At 37.0% G+C, this 23,537-nt stretch overlaps 1 protein-coding gene across 1 annotated transcript; it reads right to left on the bottom strand.

The window, feature by feature from the left end:
- Nucleotides 1-11,314: 11,314 nt before the first annotated feature.
- NODAL (nodal growth differentiation factor) lies at nucleotides 11,315-18,571 on the bottom strand. Its single transcript, XM_026671298.2, has 3 exons — nucleotides 17,673-18,571; nucleotides 13,029-13,849; nucleotides 11,315-12,250 (listed from the first exon to the last, which is right to left on the bottom strand). The coding sequence occupies exons 1-3, from the start codon at nucleotides 17,953-17,955 to the stop codon at nucleotides 12,098-12,100; spliced, it is 1,257 nt and encodes a 418-aa protein (XP_026527083.2). The 5' UTR covers nucleotides 17,956-18,571; the 3' UTR covers nucleotides 11,315-12,097.
- Between the last annotated feature and the right edge of the window lie 4,966 nt (nucleotides 18,572-23,537).

The following is a 23,537-nucleotide window of genomic DNA, read 5'->3' as shown; positions in this document are numbered from 1 at the left end:
AACCTTTAAAAGTTCAATGCAATACAGTATATTCAAAGAGCATTTGAACGACACATTTGATTTCCTTCTTTAAAGGATATTATGAGTGTAGGGAGCTGCCTACATTTCAAAGCCAGAGTTTTTCTTCAAATTGTATAAATGTGAGTGTCTATAAGCACTAACTGTTACACACTTTGCTTTTTGCATTCTATTTTGTTCTTACCTCACTGCTTATAATTGCCTCCTGCCCATACTTATACCTCCTGCCCATATTCCTATACTCATAAAAACAAACATGAACATACACATACTATACATCTATCTCTTTATCCCACCTTTTAATTAATGGCTAATTATAAATTAATTTAGCTCTGTTTTTGAGAAACTTAGAGGGTTGCTGAGAGGTGCAGTCTGGGTAATCTCATAAATGATCTTTGGCAAAAATCCTCCAGTGTGAAATTCTTGGCTAAACTCCCTTTCTTTGTATATTCCCTTGTTAAAACAATCCATGATGCCCCAAATTTCAAATGCCTGAGGGGGTCAGATGAACAACTGCTGTCATGTTAACACTTGAATGCCTGGCAGACTGAAGGCAGTGCTCAAGAAAACATTTACAAATGAGTGCCCTCTTGAGGTTAACTCTGCCCCTATGCAAAATGCAAATTTTTGTTAAGGCAGGATGCTAAATGATACATCCATCAGCATTTAACCTCTTTCTATTCATGATTGGGAGACAAATCCTCTACTGATTGAAATGGGAGTGATTTTTGCTGCTTTCCTTTATATATTTCCATCTATTTAGGAAATACATAAGCTATCCATAAGTTATAAAGATATAAATGTTTTAAATAAATAAATGTTAATGTTTGAATTGGTTGAGTTTTATAGTTTTAAAATGATTTTGTGTGGCTTTTAATTTTTGATTTGAGGTCTGGCCAAGATACAGTTGAAAAATGAGCAGCCATATAAATGTTTAAAATAAATAAATAAACTCACTTTCCAATCCTGGATCCTATTTATGGGTGCAACAAATTGAAAAAAACTAAGACAGAGATAGTACAAACTCTATTAGTCCTATAGGATGCAATTCGTTCACTTCTCAGAGGCAGTAGTTCAATTTCTGTTTGCTGAGTTGAGTGAAAAGTAAAGGAATAAACTCAAACTGGTGATTAAGAACCACATAAACTGATGAACCAAAAATAAACTTGGGTATGTTAGAAAGATCCAATATTTTGTGACGGAGTTCAGTTGCCCTATTCTGATCTGAATCTGAATATTCTGGCCTTCAGAAGTTGTGGGTGCTCTAACACTGGAAGTTTTTAAGAAGCTTTACCATTTGTCTGAAATGGTAAGGGTCTCCTTGAGCAGGAGGTTGGGCTAGAAGACCTCCAAAGTCTTTTCCATCTCTGTTATTCTATCTGAGATCCTATGAATCTGCCTTCTGGGACAGATTCTCGGCCCATCTGAATGGCTCATCACATTCATAGGAAATATCATCTCGCCCATAGGGAATAGCTATGACTGAACCAGGTAGCGTTGGGATATGAAACAGACTGTGCTGCTAAATATGGTTTCTTCTGAGTAAGAACTCCAAACGTCTATTTTACTTGGGTTAGAAGATAAGAATCTTCCTCTCTACCACTTACCAGTATAAATTGGGTAAATGTATAACTTCTAACTTGTTCCTGCTGGTTGTAGGAGTCAAAACAAAATTAGAAGCTGAAAGGTAAAACAGACATTTCTTGTTATAATAGCCACCTGGCAAAAGATCAGACAAACTATTTGTAGATATTGCTGCAGATAACACTTGCTTAATATTTATGGTTTGCCTGCCCTGGATTTTAAATGTCTAGTCCTTAGCCAATGTAACTTATTTTAACCATCTCTATTTTGTGATCTCCTCTACACTTGCTGTGTTGGAAATATATTTTTTGCTGGTGGCAACCAAATAAAATGCCCAGTGTTTTCCACCCTAGCAGTAATTGTTGATGCATTTTAAGTCTCCAAGCCTGACTTGGAGAATCCACAGCTTTGTATGCATACCAGAATGCTTCCAAACATCATATTATTATCATGACATATATCCCTCCTTTTTCTACTTTCTTACTACATTTGCATGCCAATTTTGACCATGCTAAGAAAGTGACAGCAAACACCAGTATCTACTGCAAGGAAGAGCACAATGGAAGAATTTCCTGGTCTTAACAGTTATACTTCCACCAGCAAGGTCCAATCATCTGAAAGTGTGGTCATCAGGAGGACCTTCTTGGCTACTGAAAGTGTGAGATATGAGACTTAGATTATTCCATGCTCTAACTTTGGATAATCTTTGTCCTATACTGAATGTGTAAATTGTTATCCCTCTTTTTTCACTAGAAACCTGGGTACTAGGCATGGAATATATTATATATATTTTACAATACATGTAACTGTATTTCTTTGGAATGATCATCAGCTGCCATTTTATCTATTGGTTAACATTATCTCTAAACATCATTTCATTAAAAAAAATCAAGAAAATTTTCTGATTTTTTATGGCTGAACCATGCTGCTCTTGTTTCCTGTCCTGTCTCCTACATTTGTAGTACCTCCTCTGAAACCTCAAAAGCTTGCAGACATGGTGCTTCTAATCAAGACATTACTCAACTATATTTTTTAGATTTTTTAAAAAAAATAATTATTTTTAAAAATTGCAATAGCAAGAACAAAAATATATAAACATATATTGATGAAATGAAGAATATTTAAAGAAGAGTTTAGTTCAGATTACGTCTGCTAGTTCAGAGAAAAAAAATCTCAGATGTATACTTATGTGAGCGTGTATATTATGGGTGTGTTAAAATCTTAAGAGCTCTGGGATATTTCACTATTTGATTGTGACATACTTTTTGCTGGATTGAAATATTAATATTAGATGATAGATAGATAGATAGATAGATAGATAGATAGATAGATAGATAGATAGATAGATAGATAGAGATAGAGACAGACAGATAGACATATAGAGATTAAAGATGAATGGATAGATGGATAGATAGATGAGAGAGAGAGAGAGAGAATCAGACAGACAGACAGACAGACAGACAGACAGACAGACAGACAGACGGGTGCAGAAAGCAAGAAGAAATAATCAGTTTTTCCCTGAATTCCTCACCAATCTTATTTCATTCATTCCATCACCCTATGTATATTTATCCAAGCATTGAAAGGAACTGGATTCTTTAGATGCTTCAACATTTTTTAGAAGACTGGGGCTACACTATTTGAAAGAAACAACAGAGTTGAAAGTGCCTCAAGGGAAAAAAGATGCTAACTAGACTTTAATGGTCGGCTCAGCCTTACAGACATTCCTTTCTCTGTTGTTTGATGCAGATTTCTTCCCTTTCCACATGTGAAAGCCGAGGGGTCCTCTGGCCCTGTAGAGTTAGCAGCCTCTCCTTAGCGTAGCCTTCTTTTGAGCCACAAGGAGTGTCCTCATCTCTATTCAAATACAAAGGTCTGATCAGCATTTGAAACATTTGTCCCACTGCTGCGTATTCCATGCAGCAAGGAATACTTTGCACCAAATCTAGCCTGGCCTTTGCCCACGGCATAAATTTAGCTCCCTTTTTATTGATTTGAAAGTCTTTCTGCCATTAGTTCTAGAGATCAAGGAGATAGAAAGATCCACTGTCTGGATTCCTGCTCTTTCATAAGCATAACAATGGGGTTGACTTGACTTGGGTTTGTGGTCAATGTTGGCCCAAGGACAATAGAGCTCTGCCAGTCTTTACTCAAACACAGAACAAGTTTGAGCTAACCCAATGGGATGTGTGAACCCAGTCAACCAACCAGGCTAATATTTTATCTCTGTGAAAAACATGTTAGTTTCAAAGGTAAAAGGAGCCATGTGTCCTAATAGATAAATTTGTAGAAAACCTTCTTTGAGGGCTGCCTTGTCCTCCATATCATTTTTCCCCTTTTCTTTCTTTCTTTTTTTCTTTTTGATGAACAACTCTCGATAACCTATTTTATGTTCAATTGGTTGAAAAAGGCACCTTCTAGCAAGTGATGAATACTTAATGAAATAAAGTATATTTATACTTTAATAAAATAAAAGAGTTAGCTTTGAATAGAGCTTTACTCCTGCTAACTTCATGACTATCCATGTAGTTTTCTTGGTAGTCATGCAGATGTGGCTTGCTATTTCCTTCTTCCAGATAGTTTTGGATTTCTGATTGACTTTACAGTCCTGGTATACAGATGATTTTCCATCTCCCATCCAAGAACTAACCAGCTCTGACTCCTATCAGCTAAAGAGGACTAAGTTCAGTGGTTCAGTCATTAAGAAAGGTGTCAAGTTTTCTTGAGAAGTAATGCTCTGTGTGGACTCCAGCTCTTCCGATCACAATTGGTGGAATGTTCCACCTTAAAATAGCTTTCTCCATTCTGGGAGAATTAAGAAGTGTGGTAGATGTATAGGCTCTGTTCCCCTCTTCCAATAAATATATTTGAGGAGGATTAATAATTCAGTATTGTCTTATAAGCATTGGTGGTTTAAGTATGTAGGACATTCCTTAGACAAGTCAAACTATTGATCAGTTTAGTTTGTTACTGTCCATGCTGTTTTCCACAATTTATTTCCTTCCAGATATGTTGGCCTATATTTCCATCACTTCCCCCCGTCAGCAGTAAACAACATCTCAACATTCTAGATAGGATTCTATCCTAGACTGAGTTGGAGGTGCTATGGATTAAACTCGGGACTTTCACATTGCAAAGAATCAGTTTGAACCCCTGAATTATGGGGTTCATATGGTTGACCTCCCACTTGCTCAGAAACACATGTTTGTACCCAATGGAAACCAACTGGAATTGGCCCGTGTCAACTAACACCAGCACCACCTTGGAGATGAAAGGAAACATATGGGTTCCTCCAAGCACTGTGATCTACTGGTATGGGTTAGCCTTCCCTCCCCCCAAGCTGGCAAGGTGGGTGGCATTACAGCTTTCCTTCTTCTTTAAATCCCTGTATCACATGTGTCTTTGCCCTTGGTAGATGATGCTTACCATGAGGTGGTAGGAGGAGAAAAGTTAGGTTCACTCCTCTGTGAGAATCATTTGGGGCAACAGCTTCTGCAAATGAGTCTCTAGTCACGCCTTAACTGCTGTAGGGTCACAGCAGTGTGAAACTTTGTCTGCATATGAGGACAATGCTATTCCTCTAGCCTTGGAGGCTAGCCCCAGGGATGAGACCCAGACACACTTTGATTATCTACACAACGGACAAATGTGGATTGGAAGGCAATGCTCTCCATGCCACTCACTAGGGGGAAAAATACCACACACACACACACACACACACACACACACACACACACACACACACACACATACTTATCCTTATGCTCAGAAGATTTCCCCTTCCTACCAAGTATTAATCTCCAGAAACCATATCAAGATGTTCACAAGGAGCTTCAAGGATGCACCATACAATATTATGTGTTACGAGGGGTTCATAAATTAATACATATTGTCAATACATTTGCACAGATGTATGTATTTGTTTGTACATTACCCACTGGCTATATTTATACAACACATTTACTCTGGTTACTAATTTAAACCTAATCCAGGATTATATAATACATTGAACTATAATAAAATGGGGAAGGACTGTACAATGCAGTAAAACCATAATAAACCTTAAAATTAACGAAACTTAACATATTATATTTAAGTTGAGGTTTAGTGTTATTATTTATTCTGCTGCACCAAAGGAAGTTGGAAGTCAACACCTTTTTTTCTCCCCCCCCTTCCCCCCCTTTTCCCACCCTTATCCCTTCCCTTTTCCCTCCCCTATCTTTCCTACTATTTTCTTTTGTATTTCTGTCTCTTATAGAATTAATACATACATAAATAAAAACTTTGGTTAATTAAAACATATTGCACAATTCCTGCTGAGAGGCTTTCACTTGGCTTAGTTAAGTGTGATCCAGATTTCCCTCAAACACAGCCAAAGAACATCAAGAAATAAAATTGGACATCACAGACTCTGCACTACGAGATTATTAAAGAATACCAATGGTCTACAATAGAGAATAAAGCACGCTGATCTTGTAAGTTACATCTGGTCTATAGCTAGGAAATTCCATCTTGGGTCAAAGCAACTCACCATTAGGACTCAACTGGCTTTCCCAGTTGAGGGAACTGAGTTGAAGAAGGATTTGGGCTCACACTATTCCATCCTAGTTCATTAACAGTCGAATTGCCCAGAAGATTCAAGGAAAATCCCTTTCCTCCATCCTCTGAACATGTCTACATTAGGATATTAGGAGATAGAATGAACCGGCTACCTTACAATTCCCACACGCCTTGAGGGAATTGTTAGAGTATCCTGTTTGTCACAGGGTATCGTTCTACTTCCTGCTCCCATGTGGCCAAATTAGTCATAGCCATTAGCTAAATCAGAACCATTCTGGTAAACAAACATTGCAGATTAGGCAAAATCTTGGTTTAAAAGCCCTTGGAAGTGCTGAAGCAATATTCCACATTTCCTGTCCAAATTGCCTCACCCTTATTTAGAAAGGAGGATGACTAAAGAATCAAAGACTACTTGATTAGCACTCATCCTTCTTTTTGAATAAGTGATCTTCAACAAGCACATCAATATGTTCCTCTCAGAAGGGAGAGTGGAATGTGAGAACATAAGATTACCGCTCTGTGAGTATAAGAGAAATGTCATTCCCATGGATTCGTAATATTTACCACATGATATTGTTACAAACATTAAATCAATATAGTTCTTTCTCCAGCAACACGGAGGATGAAAGCTGGTCTAATCAATACTTTTTGATTCTAATACCTGGAAAGGAATGTAAATTCTTCCACCCATCATTGTTTCCACCTTTTGCACCTGTATTTTAATTGACATGTTCCTGAATATGTCTCCAAATTCAATTTATGGGCCTTATCCATCCCTTCCCATGTTTGTGCCACCCCCATAAACTTGGCTAAATACATTGATCTGCAAATTTTGGAAAATGATCAACCTCTGAGATAAAATGTGTTATTTTACATATTTTGATTAGATGAATTAGAAAACAGGTGATAAAGATGCTGGTTGGCAAAAGTTTTCAAGATATTTCACAATAAAGATTTATACACAGGTGAGTATATTTGCCTACAAGGGAGGGAAATGTCTAATGACCATGATGCCTCATAACTTCTTGACAAAGTATGGTAGAACAATGAAAATGGTACCACGTGGGACTGTATAAATTTATCTTCACTTTGAGAACAGCAAGGCAGATGACTATGACAAACATGTGGAAAATTTGCTTAGGTCCTATAAAGCACTTGGTGCAAACATGTCACTAAAAATTCACTTCTTACACTCGTATTTAGAGTATTTCCTTTTGAACTGTGGGGCAGTGAGTGATGAGCCTGAGGAGTCAACCAGGATATTGCAGGCATGGATTAAAGATACCAGGGGAAATGGAGTCTATCAATGTTTGCTGATTACTGCTGGAATCTCCCCTGCCAAAAAGCACAGTTTAGATACCAAATAAAGATTGAACCTTGTCGCTTAATCTGATGTTAGACCTTGTCAGTTTTTCATGCAAAAAATATGAAAATGTTACATGAAAAACCAGTAAATGAATGGAAAGTTATGTTATTGGTATCAATAAAAAAGATAAATTTATAATGATTGGTGTGGTACCATTCTCATTGCTATATCACATTTGCAGAAAAAGTATGGAGCATAATTGCACACACCCCTCATAATTTTGAATTATTTTGCTGCAATTTTGACCTGAAGCTGTATCTTGGAGACTGGAGCCAATTAATATTCAGGACTTAATTTTCTTTATCAGTGACCCAATTCTGGTAAAATTAAGCTACTATCATTTCTAAGGCTTTCTCCTTGCAGGCCAGTGATATTAACCAAACCAAGGCACAACAAAAGGTAGAGATGCTAGTGTGTGTGTGTGAATGTGTGTGAATGAAAGAATTTAGGACAGTGGCTGAAATGGACCTTCTAGTACAGCCTTTTCCAGCCTGGCTGGGCCACAATTTCCTCCCTGCCTTCCCCACACCAGACAACATGATCAGTGAGAATGGTTTTATGGCATATTAGGAGACATCAAGTGGAGAAGACAAACATAACAGATCCATATGTGAAGTTTTAGTGAGACTGTTTCTATTGGTTCATCCCTCTGTAATGCCACAGCTCTATTTGTTCCTACTTTTTCTCTCATCCTTTCTTCAGTGTTTCACATGATGATAAATGTACAGTAATGTATATCTTGGTGAACTATTGGTGTATGCTATTTAGAGTGAGTTGACAGTTGTCAATCACCTGGACATGCAAAGCACTTCTTTTTGAGGACTGTTAAAGTAGCTGGACCCTGGTTTTTCTCCAGATCTGTGCTTATGTTTGGTATTGTCTTGCTCTAGAAACTCTGGGCTTGATATTTTCACCCACAAATGGGCACTTTTGTAATATAAAGCTTTTCCTTTTTTTCAGACAGGAACCAAATTCCAGATATTGTATGACAAAAATGCAGAGGAGACCCATATAGTTTTGATGCAGGGAAAATATTTAGTGGAGCTGCTTCTTAGTTTCCTTGACCAACGATAGAGATAGTATCAAGTGACCTTTAATTTACCTTGTTTCTTGTTAGGACAATTAGCAGTTTAGAAGCATGAATGATCATTTTCCTCCTCATAATGCAGATTTGATCCCAGTGTCTGAATTGCCACCTCTCGTGATGATAAGAAGATTCCCCTTGGATTGGGGAGGGGTGTCTTTTTTTGGTTAAACAAACATCCATTACACAAAAGAGCCCAGACTTGTGATCAAAGGCCATGTCCCAAAGGAAAGAGAAAGGCACTGTCCATTTTTCAAAGGAGGGCTTGGGGTAGATAGCTGCTTACCATGCTATTGATAAAAGAGTATAAGATCCAGAGTTCCTATTGTCTAGATAGAATGAGATTTCTACCATTTGTTATAAATTCTCCACTTAAAAACCCCGTGTTTTTTTTTTCTAATTTGGAAGGCAGGAAATACTTTTTAAAATCCTAATGTTGTCATTGTAGAAAATTCTGCTGTAGTTTCGGAGAGATTAAATCTCTAAAAAGGGTGGTGGACATGAGATACCAAGCAGTTCAGAGTCTACCACACTGGATTCTGTACATATATCTGTTTTGAAGAGTGAGCGCATATTGCTATTCTATGGTTTGCTTGTTAATTCTTATCCTACCTTTCCAGAAGAAGTTAATGGGGAGGGGGCATATATAATACCTCCCCTTCTAGTTCCAACCCTACAACAATAACTGCATGGTTTGTTGGGCTGAAAATGATCTCTGATACACTTCTGGGGCTACAAATTGTCCATCCATCTCTTTACTGTTCTGTGAAAATTCAAGTGGGAACTGACCTCTAAAAACCACAGGTGGGTAAGAGCTTTGTTAAGATCAAGAAAAATAGCAAGCTGAGTTCTCTAGATTTATTGTACACTGCCCAGAGTCTAATGCAGCAGAACACCATCATTTTGTCCTTTTTCAAAGACCAGGGATAGGTGGGGTGGAGAGGTTGAAAATCAGCCCTTCCCAGTCCTGACCCCAAACAACGCAGGAGTGAGGAATGTCTTACTCTCAATAGATATCTAATGTGGCTTCAGTATTACCATTGATGGTTGGGGCTGCTGGAAACATTGGAAAAGGAGCATGACAGCCTCCCCATTTCTCTAATTATAAGTCTGATCAGCAAAGTGCAGCTAATTGTAGCATTGTTTAAGAGTTTAAAGGTTGCTTGCTTTCAAAATTCTCCATTCACTGAGTATTCCGCATGTTTCTTTTTTTAACCAAATTTTCTATGATTATTGAATATGCTTACACCTTGTTGGGCTGTTTTTTGGAGAAGAGACTATTGTGTGTGTGTGTGTGTGTGTGTGTGTGCGTGCATGCATGTGCACACTAAAACACCAACAAAAGGAATGTGAAATAATTGTTGGGAAGAAGCTGGGGAAATAACTTTGGAGAAAGGGATGGAATGCAATATCCCACAGGAGGGCACTGAAGACTGAGAGGTGGATAGAAACAGGAGATTTTCAAAATGCAACATTTGGTGTCAAGTTTCTCTTGCTCAGTCCAAATACCATTTGTCCCTCTTTCCTCCCACTTGCACTGCCAAAATATATGTACTTTATTTTAAAATGTTTGCTTCAAAATATTTATAAACCCCAGTTTTTATGATCAGATTGGATGCTCTGCTAACTCTCTTTTACTATATAATATAATATAGTAAAATAATAATAATAATAATAATAATAATAATAATAATAATAATAATAATAATAATAATAATAATAATGGTGTAAAACCTCTCAATGTTTCCTTTAGAGTCCTGTAGCCATGTATGTGTAATGCCAAATTATCTTTTGCTCACCATTTTCTAGTTTTTGTTTTTTATTTTCATTTTATAATTCTTGAACTCATCTATTCGTTTATTTAAAATGTTGAGATCCATTCCTTTGCCAGTTTCTTAAAATACATTGTGATGTTTACATCCCAGTTTGTGAAGATGAATATTAAGTTCTTATCAAAACACAACATCCAGCTTTTATTTTTCTACTTTGCATTTATTTTTAGAACAATGATATCAACAATGCAACCAATGATGTTTCATTACTACAAATTCTGTTAATAGCACCAACTATATCCTTGGTTATTCAGAATTATTTAAATATAGCTCATTCAACAATCCTGTCCACATGCATATGAATGATCTAGGACATTCTTAATTGTTTCTAGCTATCAGGAAACTCCCTCTCAAAGCAAGTAGAGTTTTTAATGTATCCCTTGAAGTGTAAAAAGTTAAAATAAATATATGAACTCATATTAATGCTATACCAATATCTGCCTCTCACACCTTTTCAGTCACTTGAAATAGTGATTGATACTTTCTTCTGATTTTCTCTTAATCAGATCTTTCAGTTGGTTTGATTGGGGAAGAAGTCAGAGGATGGCATTGCTAATATCCTTGTTCCCTATGACATGTGGCTTCATTAACTTGTAATCTCTCTGGCCACACTTGCTTCCCAAATTATAAAAGTCCCATCTGAATGCTGAGGAGTTTCCTTGCAGTTTAATTAAAGTACACAAAACTAAAGATTCCTGAAGAGATTATTAAAAAAATTAAAAAATATATATTCACCCAATTCACCCAAAGCAACCTTGTAACTAATCAAGTGCAAAAACATCATATTACATTTCCAAAAGTATGGAGATGTTCTTTTCCTTTAAGGGAAATTTCAAAAGCACAGATTGAAAGAGATAAAACAGACAAAATTCAGGGACACCCCCCCCACCCATTCATTGACCCATATCAACTTTATGAAAGGATCACTTAAAAGTTAAAGTTATATGACTTCTGCTAGATCAAATGGGCTGTCTATGAGATCCAGCATACAAAAAACCCATCTGATATTTTAAAGAGTCCCCCAAACAGAGCATAAAGAAATAATCTTCTTCCACACTTATTCCCCAGCAAGTGATGTTTAGAATAATATCAGCATGAAGACATCACAATTATTAAAGTTTATGAATCTTTCCTATTTCTGAGCCAACATGGTGGGATATAGAACAAATGCTATGTTTTGGGGTTGGTTGAGAAGTCACAGTTCCATTTTTTGGCAGAAGTTCCAGGTAGTAAGAACATCCTAGAAAGGTTCCACTAAAATAGACTCTCACTGTGCTAATAAAATCTTACACATTTGCATTGGCCATCCTTCTTTAATTTGAACAGGCTTTGAATGTAGTTTATCTTGTAAAAATAGAAATTGTTGGTGGAGCTGTCCTGCAGGGGGAGTGCTGCATTTATCTTACTTATGAAATGCCAAAGGCAAGCTACCTAGCCCATGTGCCTACTTTACCCCCTGGTTTACTAAGAATGCTGCAGACAAGACTTTAGAAAAGCAACTTGACTCTCTGTGTTGAGGAATATGCTTCTTGGGGAATATGCTTCTTGCCTTTCTCCAGCAAAAATTCTTTGTCCCTTTGCCATAAAATGTGCAATAATGGGAAGTTACTTGCAGAAGACTCCCATTAGTCATCCAGCAATAGTCCATAACCATTAGTTGCAGCCACATTCTTCAATTACCATGTCTTCATGGTGACGGACCCTTATTCTTCCCTTCTCATGATAAAGCATGGACAACGGACTTAACCTGATTGGAGCACAGGATGGACAGGGCACTCGGTTAGGTTGGTATACCTTCAGCAAGCTCTGTGAAATAGAAGAGGAAATCATGAGCATCATCTGTAAGAATGGACCTAGAGAGATTAAGAGGATTTAGTATTATGAACTGGCATAATACATCATTATCCTGATTTCAATAAAGGAGAATATTTATAGCTCAGGGTTGACATAAGAGGTCCTTGGTTCTCTCTGAACTAGATTGTTTTCTTGCAGACATCTCTTTACCCAAACTAGGCAACATCGTCAGTGCTGGTCTGGTGATGATACCTAATTTGGGTAATGAAAGATCTGTAAGAAAACAACCAAGCTCAGAGAGAATCATGAATCCCCCAGATCCTGGCTGGTCTCTGATTCACATAAGGAATCATCAACACATTTAGAAGGCTCAGCCATCAAAAGTGGGGTCATATATTTTACTTTTAGACAGAAATGCCAAACAAGCCAACAATTGCACTTTATTCAGTATGATCAATGGGAATGGATCTTTTATTTCTTCCAGCAAAGTTTACTTGTTCTGATTTTATTTATGCTGAATGGGATTGCAGATTTTCAATGATGTGTTTTGCCTTGAACAAGCTTGAACAAAGCATCTTTAAAATCTGCTTCACAAAGCAATATGGCCCCCCTTACTTCTAAGGGTAAAATGGAACTTCTAAATGTGAGTCTATGTTATTATAAACTAGCATGTGCATAATTTTAGACAAAGGCCATTCTACTACTGCTTCTTAAAACTTTGCTTTTGCAGTTCCCTTGCAAAGAACTGGGGAGTATCACTCTACCAAGTCCCAGCCACACTCCTTCATACCTGAACATAAGCATGATTTGTTGGTTTGAAGGTCTCATCGACAGGTGATGGACATTCTCCTTCACAGCGATAGGCATTATACTTCTTGGGATGCACAATCCAGCTTCCAAAGCCAGTTTTATCAAAATCCACCATCATATCAACTCTTTTGCATAGAGATCTGCCTTCTTCCACCCACTTGGAGAATTGGAGAGTGTTCAGTTTAATTCTTTGTTTCTGTTTCCTGTTTCTACGATGGCGACGTCCTCCAGCTTCTTTGGTTATGTTATCAAACAGAACATGCTTGGACATCTCTACAGTTTTAATGAGACTTGAACCCTGAGAAGGCTCCATGGGTTGCTTATCTTTGGAGAAGATCACCAAGAGTGCTCTATCACGACCATTGGACACAAAATGCTTCTCATCCTCTCTAGAATTATTATGGGCATGCTTATCCTGAAATGCACCCACTGTTGGGTTACTATTGTCCTCAAATATATCCCCCTCTTCCCAGTCTTGCTGTGGGACTTCTGGAATCTCAATGCCTGATGGCATCCCTTGGTGAAGCCAAAGATGTAATAAGCTAGTGATGTTGAAGATTTTCCAGGGTGAATGGTTGAGCGAGAGGCTACTCACAAAAGAACCAAGGAACACCCTATCTATGCAAGTCTGATTCCCATAACATGTGTAGTTGTGGCTATGATAAATATGCACAGTGATATTTCTAGGTTGAGAGAAAGTCAGTAGATGAACCCGGAGCTGTGCCAGCTTGATATCATAGCTGCTGGAGATGGAGGTCATGTCAAAGGAGAAGTCCCAGTGCTCCCCAAATTGGAATGAAGCTGGAAGAAAGCAGAAGGATAGCAATTACACAATAAAGTTCATGCTTTGAAATGTTAGCATAGATTCCAAAACTACTCCAAAAATATCATGTAGGAAGACATTTCAATGAGAAATAAAATTATGAAATGTGGTGTTGGAAGAATGTTCAGCTATATTCAAATTTATAATAGAGACACTATTATATCTGCGCAATATAATGTCTCTTCTCCTAGATCAAACTTGGGGAATTAATTTTTCTGATAGTTTGCATTCAAAGATGAGTGTAATTTGTAAGACCCATATATTCACCAATCCATTCATGCTACTTTTCCAGTTCTTAAACAAAGTTACCAATTAATGTTCAATGGAAAGAGCAGAGCTGGTGCCTTAACTACTAGATCAAACTTGTTCTCAAAGCTTCATATCTTTCCAATATTCTCATCACTTAATCTTCATCACTATAGCTCAAGATTTACAGGGGGAGTATTTTAAACTAAATATCTTTTGATTGTTTGCACATTTAAACAAAATCATAGTTACCAACCTCTGTTTATTGTATGATCCTAGAAAGACATTTTAATCTTATGGGTAAAACATCAGGCTAGAAATCTAGAGACCATACATTCTAGTTCTGCTTTAGGCACAAAGCCAACTGGGTGGCCTTGGGCGAGTCACTTTCTCTCAACCCTAGGAAGAAGGCAATGGCAAACCACTTGTGAAAAATCTTGCCAAGAAAGCCACAGGGACTTGTCCAGGCAATCCCGGAAAAAACACACATGATTGAACAGAAGGGGGAAAAAGCTAATTACAGTTTATTTATAAATCATGCTTAAGCAAGGACCCAGAATCTTCCTTATCTTAGTTGAGGTGCTAAGATCAAATAGGTTATTGAAGGAGCTGAGTGGAATACTTCTCTCCCACTCCTGCTTCTTAGCTAAACTACAGTCAGGTTAGAAAGATCAGAGCATGTTAACCGATGCTTTTGTCTCACCAAAAGTGAATCAGACTTAAATACCAAGGGAAGCATATGAATTCCAGGATCATCAATAACAATCAAGACATTAGTGTGCATTCTCACTTATTTAGGAATTTAAGAATCACTGCACAAAACAATGCATTGTTAATTTGCTAATTAGCTCTTTTGGTTGGCATCTAAGAGAATGGGCTGCAAATTATGCCTCCAGCCTCTGTCCCATACTGGAAAGATTGCCTAGTAGCCAAGCCATTAACTTTCAACTCAAGTCTTTGCTGAGAGTCAGGTTAAGGTTAAGGTTAAGGCATCAAGCAAGAAATCAGGAGGCTGTGACTTCTAGTGTTACCTTAGACATAAAACCAGTTGGGTGACCTTGAGCCAGTCACCCTCTCTCGGCCCTAGGAAGGAGACAATGGCAAACCATTTAAAAAAAATCCTTGCTAAGAACATTGCAAGGACTTGTCCAGGGAGTTACCATGAGTCACAGCAGACTCAAACAAACACACACACACACACACATACACATACACACACACAGAGCAGTCTTTGCTCCTCCAAACTGGCAATATGGGGAAAACAGCAATAGTCTATTTATGAAGTTGTAACATTTGTAAAATACATAAAAGGCAAAAAAAATGTGTTTGAACTGCTTTGTGTATTATTCTCCTTTTGTTTCACAAACAAAGACATTGGCAGCCTGTACTTAAGACTTACAAGAAAGAAAAGTTTATGGAAAAAAATACTTTTATAAGCAACTAATATTAACCTGGGCTTGCCAATAGCAGCTCCATACAGTATATCTCTTCAAACTACTGTTCACACTTCAGTGTCTTCCAGCTAATTCTTAATATTTAATATTGGTTAACTAATTAATTAATTGGGTTGTGGATGTTCAAAGACCAGATCTCATTAAATGCCAATGAAATCTGGATTCCACAACCTGGGTTGTTTGGATCATCCCTTCCCACTCCTTGTAACATTCTTGAAAGGCTATAATAACTTATTAGGATTTGTTTTAAAAATGTTAAAGTAGAAAAGGGATGGAGGGAAAATTCTATGTTTTATAGCATCATAATGGATTTTGGAGAGCTGAACAGAACAAATAAGAAAGACCAGAAGAAAGTTGGTAGTTCACATATTTGAGAGTTAGAGGCCTGGGTCTGTGTGTGTTAAAAAAATCCCTGGATTAACTGAGTTACATCCGATCAAAAGGACCAGGGATGGCATGAAGGTTGGTCATTACATCTTGAGACTCCCCAACTGGAGAGCATTACTAAAATAATAATCATCCAGCATCAGTACTCTATTGTTCATTGAGATTGATGAAGTGGCAGTTATTGCCATGAATACATAGATAACCTTTATTGTCATTTTTTACAGTTAGCACACTGGCACACATTAAAAATGAAATTCCATTGCCTGCTCTAAAAAGAAAGTATGTATCTACCCATACACATACATAGCACACTTATACACATGCTATATACATACATATGTGTATGGGTTGATATATACTTTCTTTGGAATATATAAAAACTGTACTCAAGCATTGCTTCCATGCTATGCCCTGAATAAGAGGAAGTGAACTACCAATAATCTTTTCTATCATCCTCACCGGTCTCTGTGGTGCCTTTCTTTTCTCAAGCAGTAATGCTTCCAAACCAGACAATAATGCAATATGACAAGATGCTCATGTCTCTAACTCTCAGGTGTGTGAACTATCAAGTTTCTCCTAGACTTTCTTATTTGCTCTGTTCAGCTCTCCAAAGTCTATTATGATGCTACAAAATATGGATTTTTCCCTCCATCCCTTTTCCACTTTAACGTTTTTAAAATAACTCCTAATAAGTTATTACAGCTTTTCAAGGATGTTACAAAGAATGGGAAGGGATAATCAAAGCAACCCATGGCTCTTCCATTAATTGCCATGAAACCCAATAAGGTTGATTTATATTTTGTGATCCTAGACCAGTCTTCTCTGTCAAGTTGCAAGTCATGGAATCATCTTAGATGTTAATTCCACCAACTCACATTCTTAGTGGTTCAGGGCTGTGAATATATATGTGTGTGAGTTTCCATATGAGGGTAATGCACATTGAACCTGTTCATGCTACTCCTCTGGACTTCTATAATAAATAATACCTTAGGCTAACATGGGTTCAGTTAACAGTGGCTTAGAAACACACAACTACTGTAGCATGAGCCAACTTATCAGGGGAAGGAGTTACTTCAAGACAGCCATTCTGCTTTCTGAACCCAAGGTTAGGTTTTGAACATATGTGTTTTGAAGAATGGGTGTAAAGACATGTGAGAAGGACCCTATCTGTGGAATGTGGAAACCCAGTCATGTTTCTGAAATGGACTTGCCTGTGTTTATCTAAGAAATTGGTGCTTTTGCAAGCCAGTGTTCCCTTCCCTTGGAAGCAGTGAAGGAACCTGCTGATCTGCTCCTTTCACTTTTACCTGCCAGCAGGTTAGTATCTCCCACTCCACGCCTGCCTTGGCTTTGGATAATTTTTACCTGCAACCTTCCAGGGAATCCTTCACGACTCACCTGCATCTATTGGCCCTCCCCAATACACAAAGATGCAGTTTGTCACTTTGGTACCCCATTCCCACCCAGGAATATCTGCAGGATGTCAAAAGAGTGAAGGATGTGGATTGGTCCTCCTCCGCAGACGACTGCGGGGAGGGGGGAAAGCCGGGGAGGGGGTGGGGGCTGCAATCCACAACGAGGAATAGGGGACGGGGGTCTGAAACCTCACGGTCACCGCTATCACCCCTTTCTAAATACAAGCCTAGCCCAATCCTGTTATCCCTCTTAAATTTTTATTTTTATTTTACTAGATCAAGAGAACCGCGGAACTTACTTCGAGCCACCAGGCTGAGGATGGAGTCGGATTCTTTCAAAGCTGAGGCTTCGGCAGTGGACTGGCCCAGGTGATGGCCGGCAAGCAGGGAACGGTAGAGGTGCAGCATATACACCGGGTACGCGGCTCTGGGGTGCCGGAGACGGACAGGGTCTGCGGCGGAGGGCTCTTCGGCTCGCTGCGGAGAGAAACCGGTAACGGCAGGCTGGAAACTGAGCAACAGGTTGAGGAATGCCAGAGTCCAATAGGCCCGCTTCTGGATTGAAGTGAATCTGGAAGACATCTCCGGAGCTGACTTGGCAGGAGAGGAAGAATTTCCTTTCCTTTCCTATCTTCTCTTCTGCAAAGCTTCTCTGTCTCTCTCGCTCTCGCTCTCTCTTTCCGTTCTTCTCCGGAGCCACTCCGAGCAACTTCTTCTCCTCTTTCTCTCTCCAGCCTTCCTTCTCTCAATAGCTCGTCGAGAAACTGGGCAAGTTTTTATACCTGGACTGCCTAATCTTGCTAGCCTTTGATGTCAACAAACTGTCCGAATTTCGACGTCCTCCACACGTTCCCTATTCTCATGCAATTCTCCACCCTGCGCTGCGCCACCACCACCCCGCACCCTCACGAGGAAGGGGTGACGAGAACCAGCAATTAATTATCCTTCGCCTTCCCATACATCACCCCAAGTGGGATGCGAGCGATGTGATTCTTTCACAGATGCTTGAAAAGAGCCAGATCTCTGATGGGTGCTCTTCAGCCGCCCCGCCTCCTCCACTTCATTCAGATTATCGGATGGATCCTTTTTTGATCTTTTCTTGCGATAGTCTGAAAACTCAGATCTCAAAAGGGAACTGAGCCGCTTGTGCGCTATGATCCTTTTAATGTTAGGGAAGATGAGAGTTGATGTAATCGAAATCCTGCCCAGGGGAAGAAACCTTTGTTCATTTCATTTTATCAATTTTTTTTTTTTATTCCAGGTGCATCTAGCTATCTCGTTCTGTATGGACTCTTGGTATGCGCACTTGTGCGTGTCTGCATTCATTCATGGAGGGTGCCAAATTTAAAAGCCTAACCTTAACACATTTCTTTCTAAGGAAGCCTTTGTATTACACTTTTGTAGTAAAAACAACAAAGAGTTTTCTGATAGTTTAGGGATTAAATGATTTATTATCTCAGATGCCTCCCTTTCATCTGACAAAAGTGATGATTGGCCCTTAAGCTTAATCAAGACTTTTTCTTTGTCTCACCTTCAGAGAAGGTAGACTGCACACTTCTGCTTCCAAAGGCTCCTTCTAATTTATTGCAACATCGGAAGAGTTCTTTTAAAGCACAAAAATTATATTTGCTTATCTTGTCATTTATGCTTATACTTTTGAGACTGAGGAGCTGCAGACAGCAGACTGTAATGCAGACTGTAATGCTGATTAAATTGCTGGTCTTTGAAGTACTGGAAGAATCACTTTGCTCTATTAAACCTCGAAAATGTTATCATTAAAAAAACATACACACACACACGTTTTTTCTAAATGTCAATATTGTGGAATTCCCAGTCAGGGCTCAGACCAAATTGAGTGAATCTAAAAAATCTATTTGAGTTCTTTTGCTGAATCCATATCCGAGACTTTGTATTTGTTGATTTATTTACCTGTATTTATTTCATTACTTTATATGTTGCTTTCAGTCTGGAGGTTCGGATATTTTTCCCTACAAAAATATGCTCTAAAATAAAAAATAAGCTCTAAGTGGACTTGAACTTGAGTTTTCCTGCCTGCCTTCCTGCCTGCCTGCCTTCCTGCCTTCACCCATCTTTTTCCTAGTCCTAGTCCAAGATCACATCAGGTTTTTTTAATTGAATGGACTTTGCTGAATAAAATAATGTAAATAGATTTTAAAGACCAGTTCATGATAAAAAGAATTGCTAACCCAATGCCCTATAACTGAGCATCTGTGCTCTGTGCACACATTAATCTATTTTATTTTTCCTAAAAGTCTAAGAGCCTGAATTTCCAATAATCTTGCTTTTCAGTTTTGCTTTAAAACTACCTACATATATACATATATACATATATATACATACATACATACATACATACATACATACATACATTATTCTTTCAGGTCTCATGATTTGGATAGATTCCATTCATTTATTATTCTCTTGATAACTTGTAAAAGGGGAAAGTTTATTGATATCCTAATAAAATCAATAAAATGTGACTGCATGGCAAGGGAAAGTTTTTTTTAATGCAGCTGTAGATAGAGGTAGGCTATTTTGCTTTTTTCTTTCTTGGCTGCTTTGACTAACTCTAATGTTACCAACTTCACATTTCCATTATTTTATTTATTCATTTATTTAAGAATGATATTATTTTATTAGTTATTGCTATGGAGAAGACTCTACAAATAGCCTGATCGTATGCCCTGAAATGTGGACACTGTGCCTGCCTTCCTTCCTCCCTCCCTCCCTCTCTTCTTTCCTCTCGCTCACTTTTTTTTTCTCTCTCTCAATACAACTATTATTTGTGTATGTACCCTTTTATTTCACCAATTAGATAAAAATGGGGATTGGGGAATTTCAATCATATTTGTCCTGACCTTCCTCCCCAGATTTTTTGTTTCAACTTTTCTATGATAGGTTTTTACTGCCACCAAGTGGTTTTACAATTTTTCTTCCTTTTCCAACCAAAAATAATTTCCCCGCATATTACTAAATCAACATTTGTAATTGATCTGAGTTGATTCAAAACAGGAAAGCACATATTTCTTTCTAAATGCTTTGGATTCTATTCTCCCTCAAATTACCATAATTGTACAACAATTGTACTGAAGTTTTGTTACATGGTGTTAGACCACAACTGTTACTAACCACACATTGAAGCACTATTTTATATATAGGGTTGTGGCCAAGTAAACTATGGATAACTATGCTAACTGACAGAGGATTTATTTATATTTATTTCCTTATTTAAGATTTGTTTATATATTTATTATACAGCCAGCTATAAATAAATAAAATTATAAATAAATAAAATTGGATTTTAATATATTCAGTTCAAGAAACAGATAAAAAGTAAACTGGCAAAACCATAGACTGGCAAAACCATTTAATAAATTGCCCATAGTTTTGAACACCCAGACATTTTACACACACACACACACACACAAACTACACACACACACACACATTTTTAAACAAGAAGATAAAAACTAAAACAAACTAATATGAAAAAGGAAAAAAGAAAAAAAAGAAAAAGCAAAAAGTGAATAATTGAAACTATTTTTTCACTGATCTGTGCCTATTAACATTTGCACTATTGTCACTATTTTTATGAAACTCCAATTTTTATTTGCTCCATGATGAGTTTTCAAAAAACAGACCAAGGAGAGTCTGGTTGGCTCAGTACTGATCCCCTCCTGTTACTATAAGGCAGACATTTTTCTTTTCTCCAAAATACAAAAGAAACAATTGGGGTTTGGTTCAAAACACTTTGAGTTGCTTTGCAAGAAAGAAGAGACTGCTGTCCTAAGTGCTGAAAAAGAGTCGGAAAATCCAAGTTTAATTAACTAATCTTGGAGAAAATTGGGAAACCTGATGAACTAAGGGCCATTTTAATCCACAGGGAAGCAGGTTGGCATTTTAGCTTTTTATATGACAGTTTTTCTAGATGTCATCCAACAGCATTCATTACCAAGACAGTGTGATCCAGGAACCTATGATAACAGATACTCTGAAGTGCCAAACCTTAGCTATTTCATTTGAGTTGTATATATTTCTAAATTATTAAAAAAATATGGGCAAAAGTTCTTAATTTCTTAATTTGGTTTAGAACTAGCTATTATATTTTCATGTTTGCTATTACTCAAGTTTTCTTTTGAAGTCTTCCTAAAAGGGTTTTTTTGCCTTGAATACAATGTATATACCACTTCAAAGTGAAAACATCAAATTAATCCATACAGATAAAATATAAGAGTCAATCCCTTCAAGTTACATAATCTGTTTGAAGGTTTGGTTGCAGAAACGTTTCATGTTTCATTCTGATCACTTAAAGCCTAAAGAACATGTTTTACAATCAATTAACATATCTTGATCATTTAGTTTGTAAAGCAAGCTTGTACTTCAAAAACTCTTACTATCAAGATTCAAAAGCTGCTGAAAATAATGGGAATTATTTATCAGTAACTTCAAAGAGAAACTAACCCATGAATAATTGGTTTAGTTTTCTTAAAAAAGAAATACCTAGAAGATAGGGAGGCATTTTTGGAAGCCACAGCTTTGAGGTTGAATAACTAAGGGCAAAATTAATTTCATGAAATGATACTCAAAGAAAATGCATTTGTAAAATATATCCTTTTAGACAGAGAATTTACCAACACTATGTTATATCCTGACAAAGTGCACCAGTGGATAATGTATAATTCTAAAAATCTAGAATTGACATAGTTTTGTTTAAAAAGCACATGTTCTTAAGAATGTAGTAATGTAATATTTTTAAGAATACGAACAAATACATAATCTATTTCTGTAAATTCTGGTACAATGTTTGGACTATCTTGAGGGGCAAGATTTTTAGGAAGGCTGCATTACATAGTAATTCCACAAAATATGTTTCTGTAGTTTGAAATAACTCATCTCCACTTTTCTTTTCCTCATATAGTTATATTCTGATTTATAAGCATTTATTTACACCCCAGCTCCATCCTATACACACTTTGCCCCCTTCCTTTTTATCATGGCTAATCAAATTTTATCTGAATTTTTAAATGTAAGGTTCTTATTTGCTTTTAATATTTTAACATGTTAATGTTTTATATGGTATTTTAATTGCACGATTGTAAGCCACTTAAGAGTCATCTTAGCAAGATGGGCAGCATAGAAGTCTAATAATAAAATAAACAAATAAAATGTATACCTTTGCATTTCTGTAACAATATGTAAGAGTGAAGTTCTCTGAGAGTGGTGGATTTTCTGGTCAAATACAAATAGAATTGTTCTGTAATTTTAATAAATATGCTAAATAATGCAGTGTATATGCAAAAAGTTATAAATAAGTTTTTATGTTCTTAAGGTAAAATGCACATTGGATGAGAAAAACAACTATGGCTTATATGTTAAAAATTTTTTAAAGTAGAGCAGGAAATATTTAAAATTGCTAAATATTTTATATTATAATGTATAAGGTATGTATAATAAATAGTACTTTTGCAAAGGTTTAAGGTGATGTATCCCTTCTGATTCAATTGCCAAATGTTGCTTTGAAAGCTGCAATAGAGGAAGTGTAGTTCTGACCTGCAGTTTGTTTTAAGCAGCTCCAAAGCACAAAGAGTGAATTAGAAATGCTGCACAGGCCTAATAAATTTCAGCATTAAAACACTATGGAAATAAACTTTGCCTCAAAATTAATACATTTTTTATTTATAGTGTGTTTCTCTCCACCATATCATTCATATGATGACATGTTGTTGCGAGTTTGACACCCCTGCATTATTGCATCATAATGGTAAGGCAACAGATCAAAACTATTTTGGCTCAAGCCAGAAATAAAACAATGAAATAAAAATAAAGTATTATTATATATGATACCAATAAAGGAGAATATTTGTAGTTCAGGATTGATATGGTTCTCTCTGAGCTTGCTTGTTTTCTTGCAAACATTTCATTAACCAAATTAGGTAACATCATTAGTGCTGATCATATATATGCTATATATGCTAGTGTAGCATATGAAACATAGGATAATATAATACAATATATATTACACTATAATGCTACAATGCAGTAATATACTATTATGAATATGCTGCTGTATTATGTAGGATAGTTAAGGAAATTAAAAGCTATCCATTTTATTACTGCATAAGCTGAATCCAATTCCGCCCATT

The sequence above is a fragment of the Notechis scutatus genome, chromosome 7 (genome assembly GCF_049901735.1).
Source record: "Notechis scutatus isolate UNSWTSFEM ecotype Mainland chromosome 7, rNotScu1.2, whole genome shotgun sequence".
NCBI classification, from domain to species: Eukaryota; Metazoa; Chordata; class Lepidosauria; order Squamata; family Elapidae; genus Notechis; species Notechis scutatus.
This window is presented reverse-complemented; position numbering and strand designations above follow the sequence as displayed.

Excerpts from the sequence above, each read along its gene's own strand:
- NODAL (XM_026671298.2), bottom strand. The coding sequence starts at position 17,955 with ATGTCTTCCAGATTCACTTCAATCCAGAAGCGGGCCTATTGGACTCTG. Across the intron at positions 13,850-17,672 it reads CCTCAGCCTGGTGGCTCGAA|CTTCATTCCAATTTGGGGAG; the intron begins GTAAGTTCCGCG and ends GCTTTCTTCCAG. Across the intron at positions 12,251-13,028 it reads CAAATCATGCTTATGTTCAG|AGCTTGCTGAAGGTATACCA; the intron begins GTATGAAGGAGT and ends TCTATTTCACAG.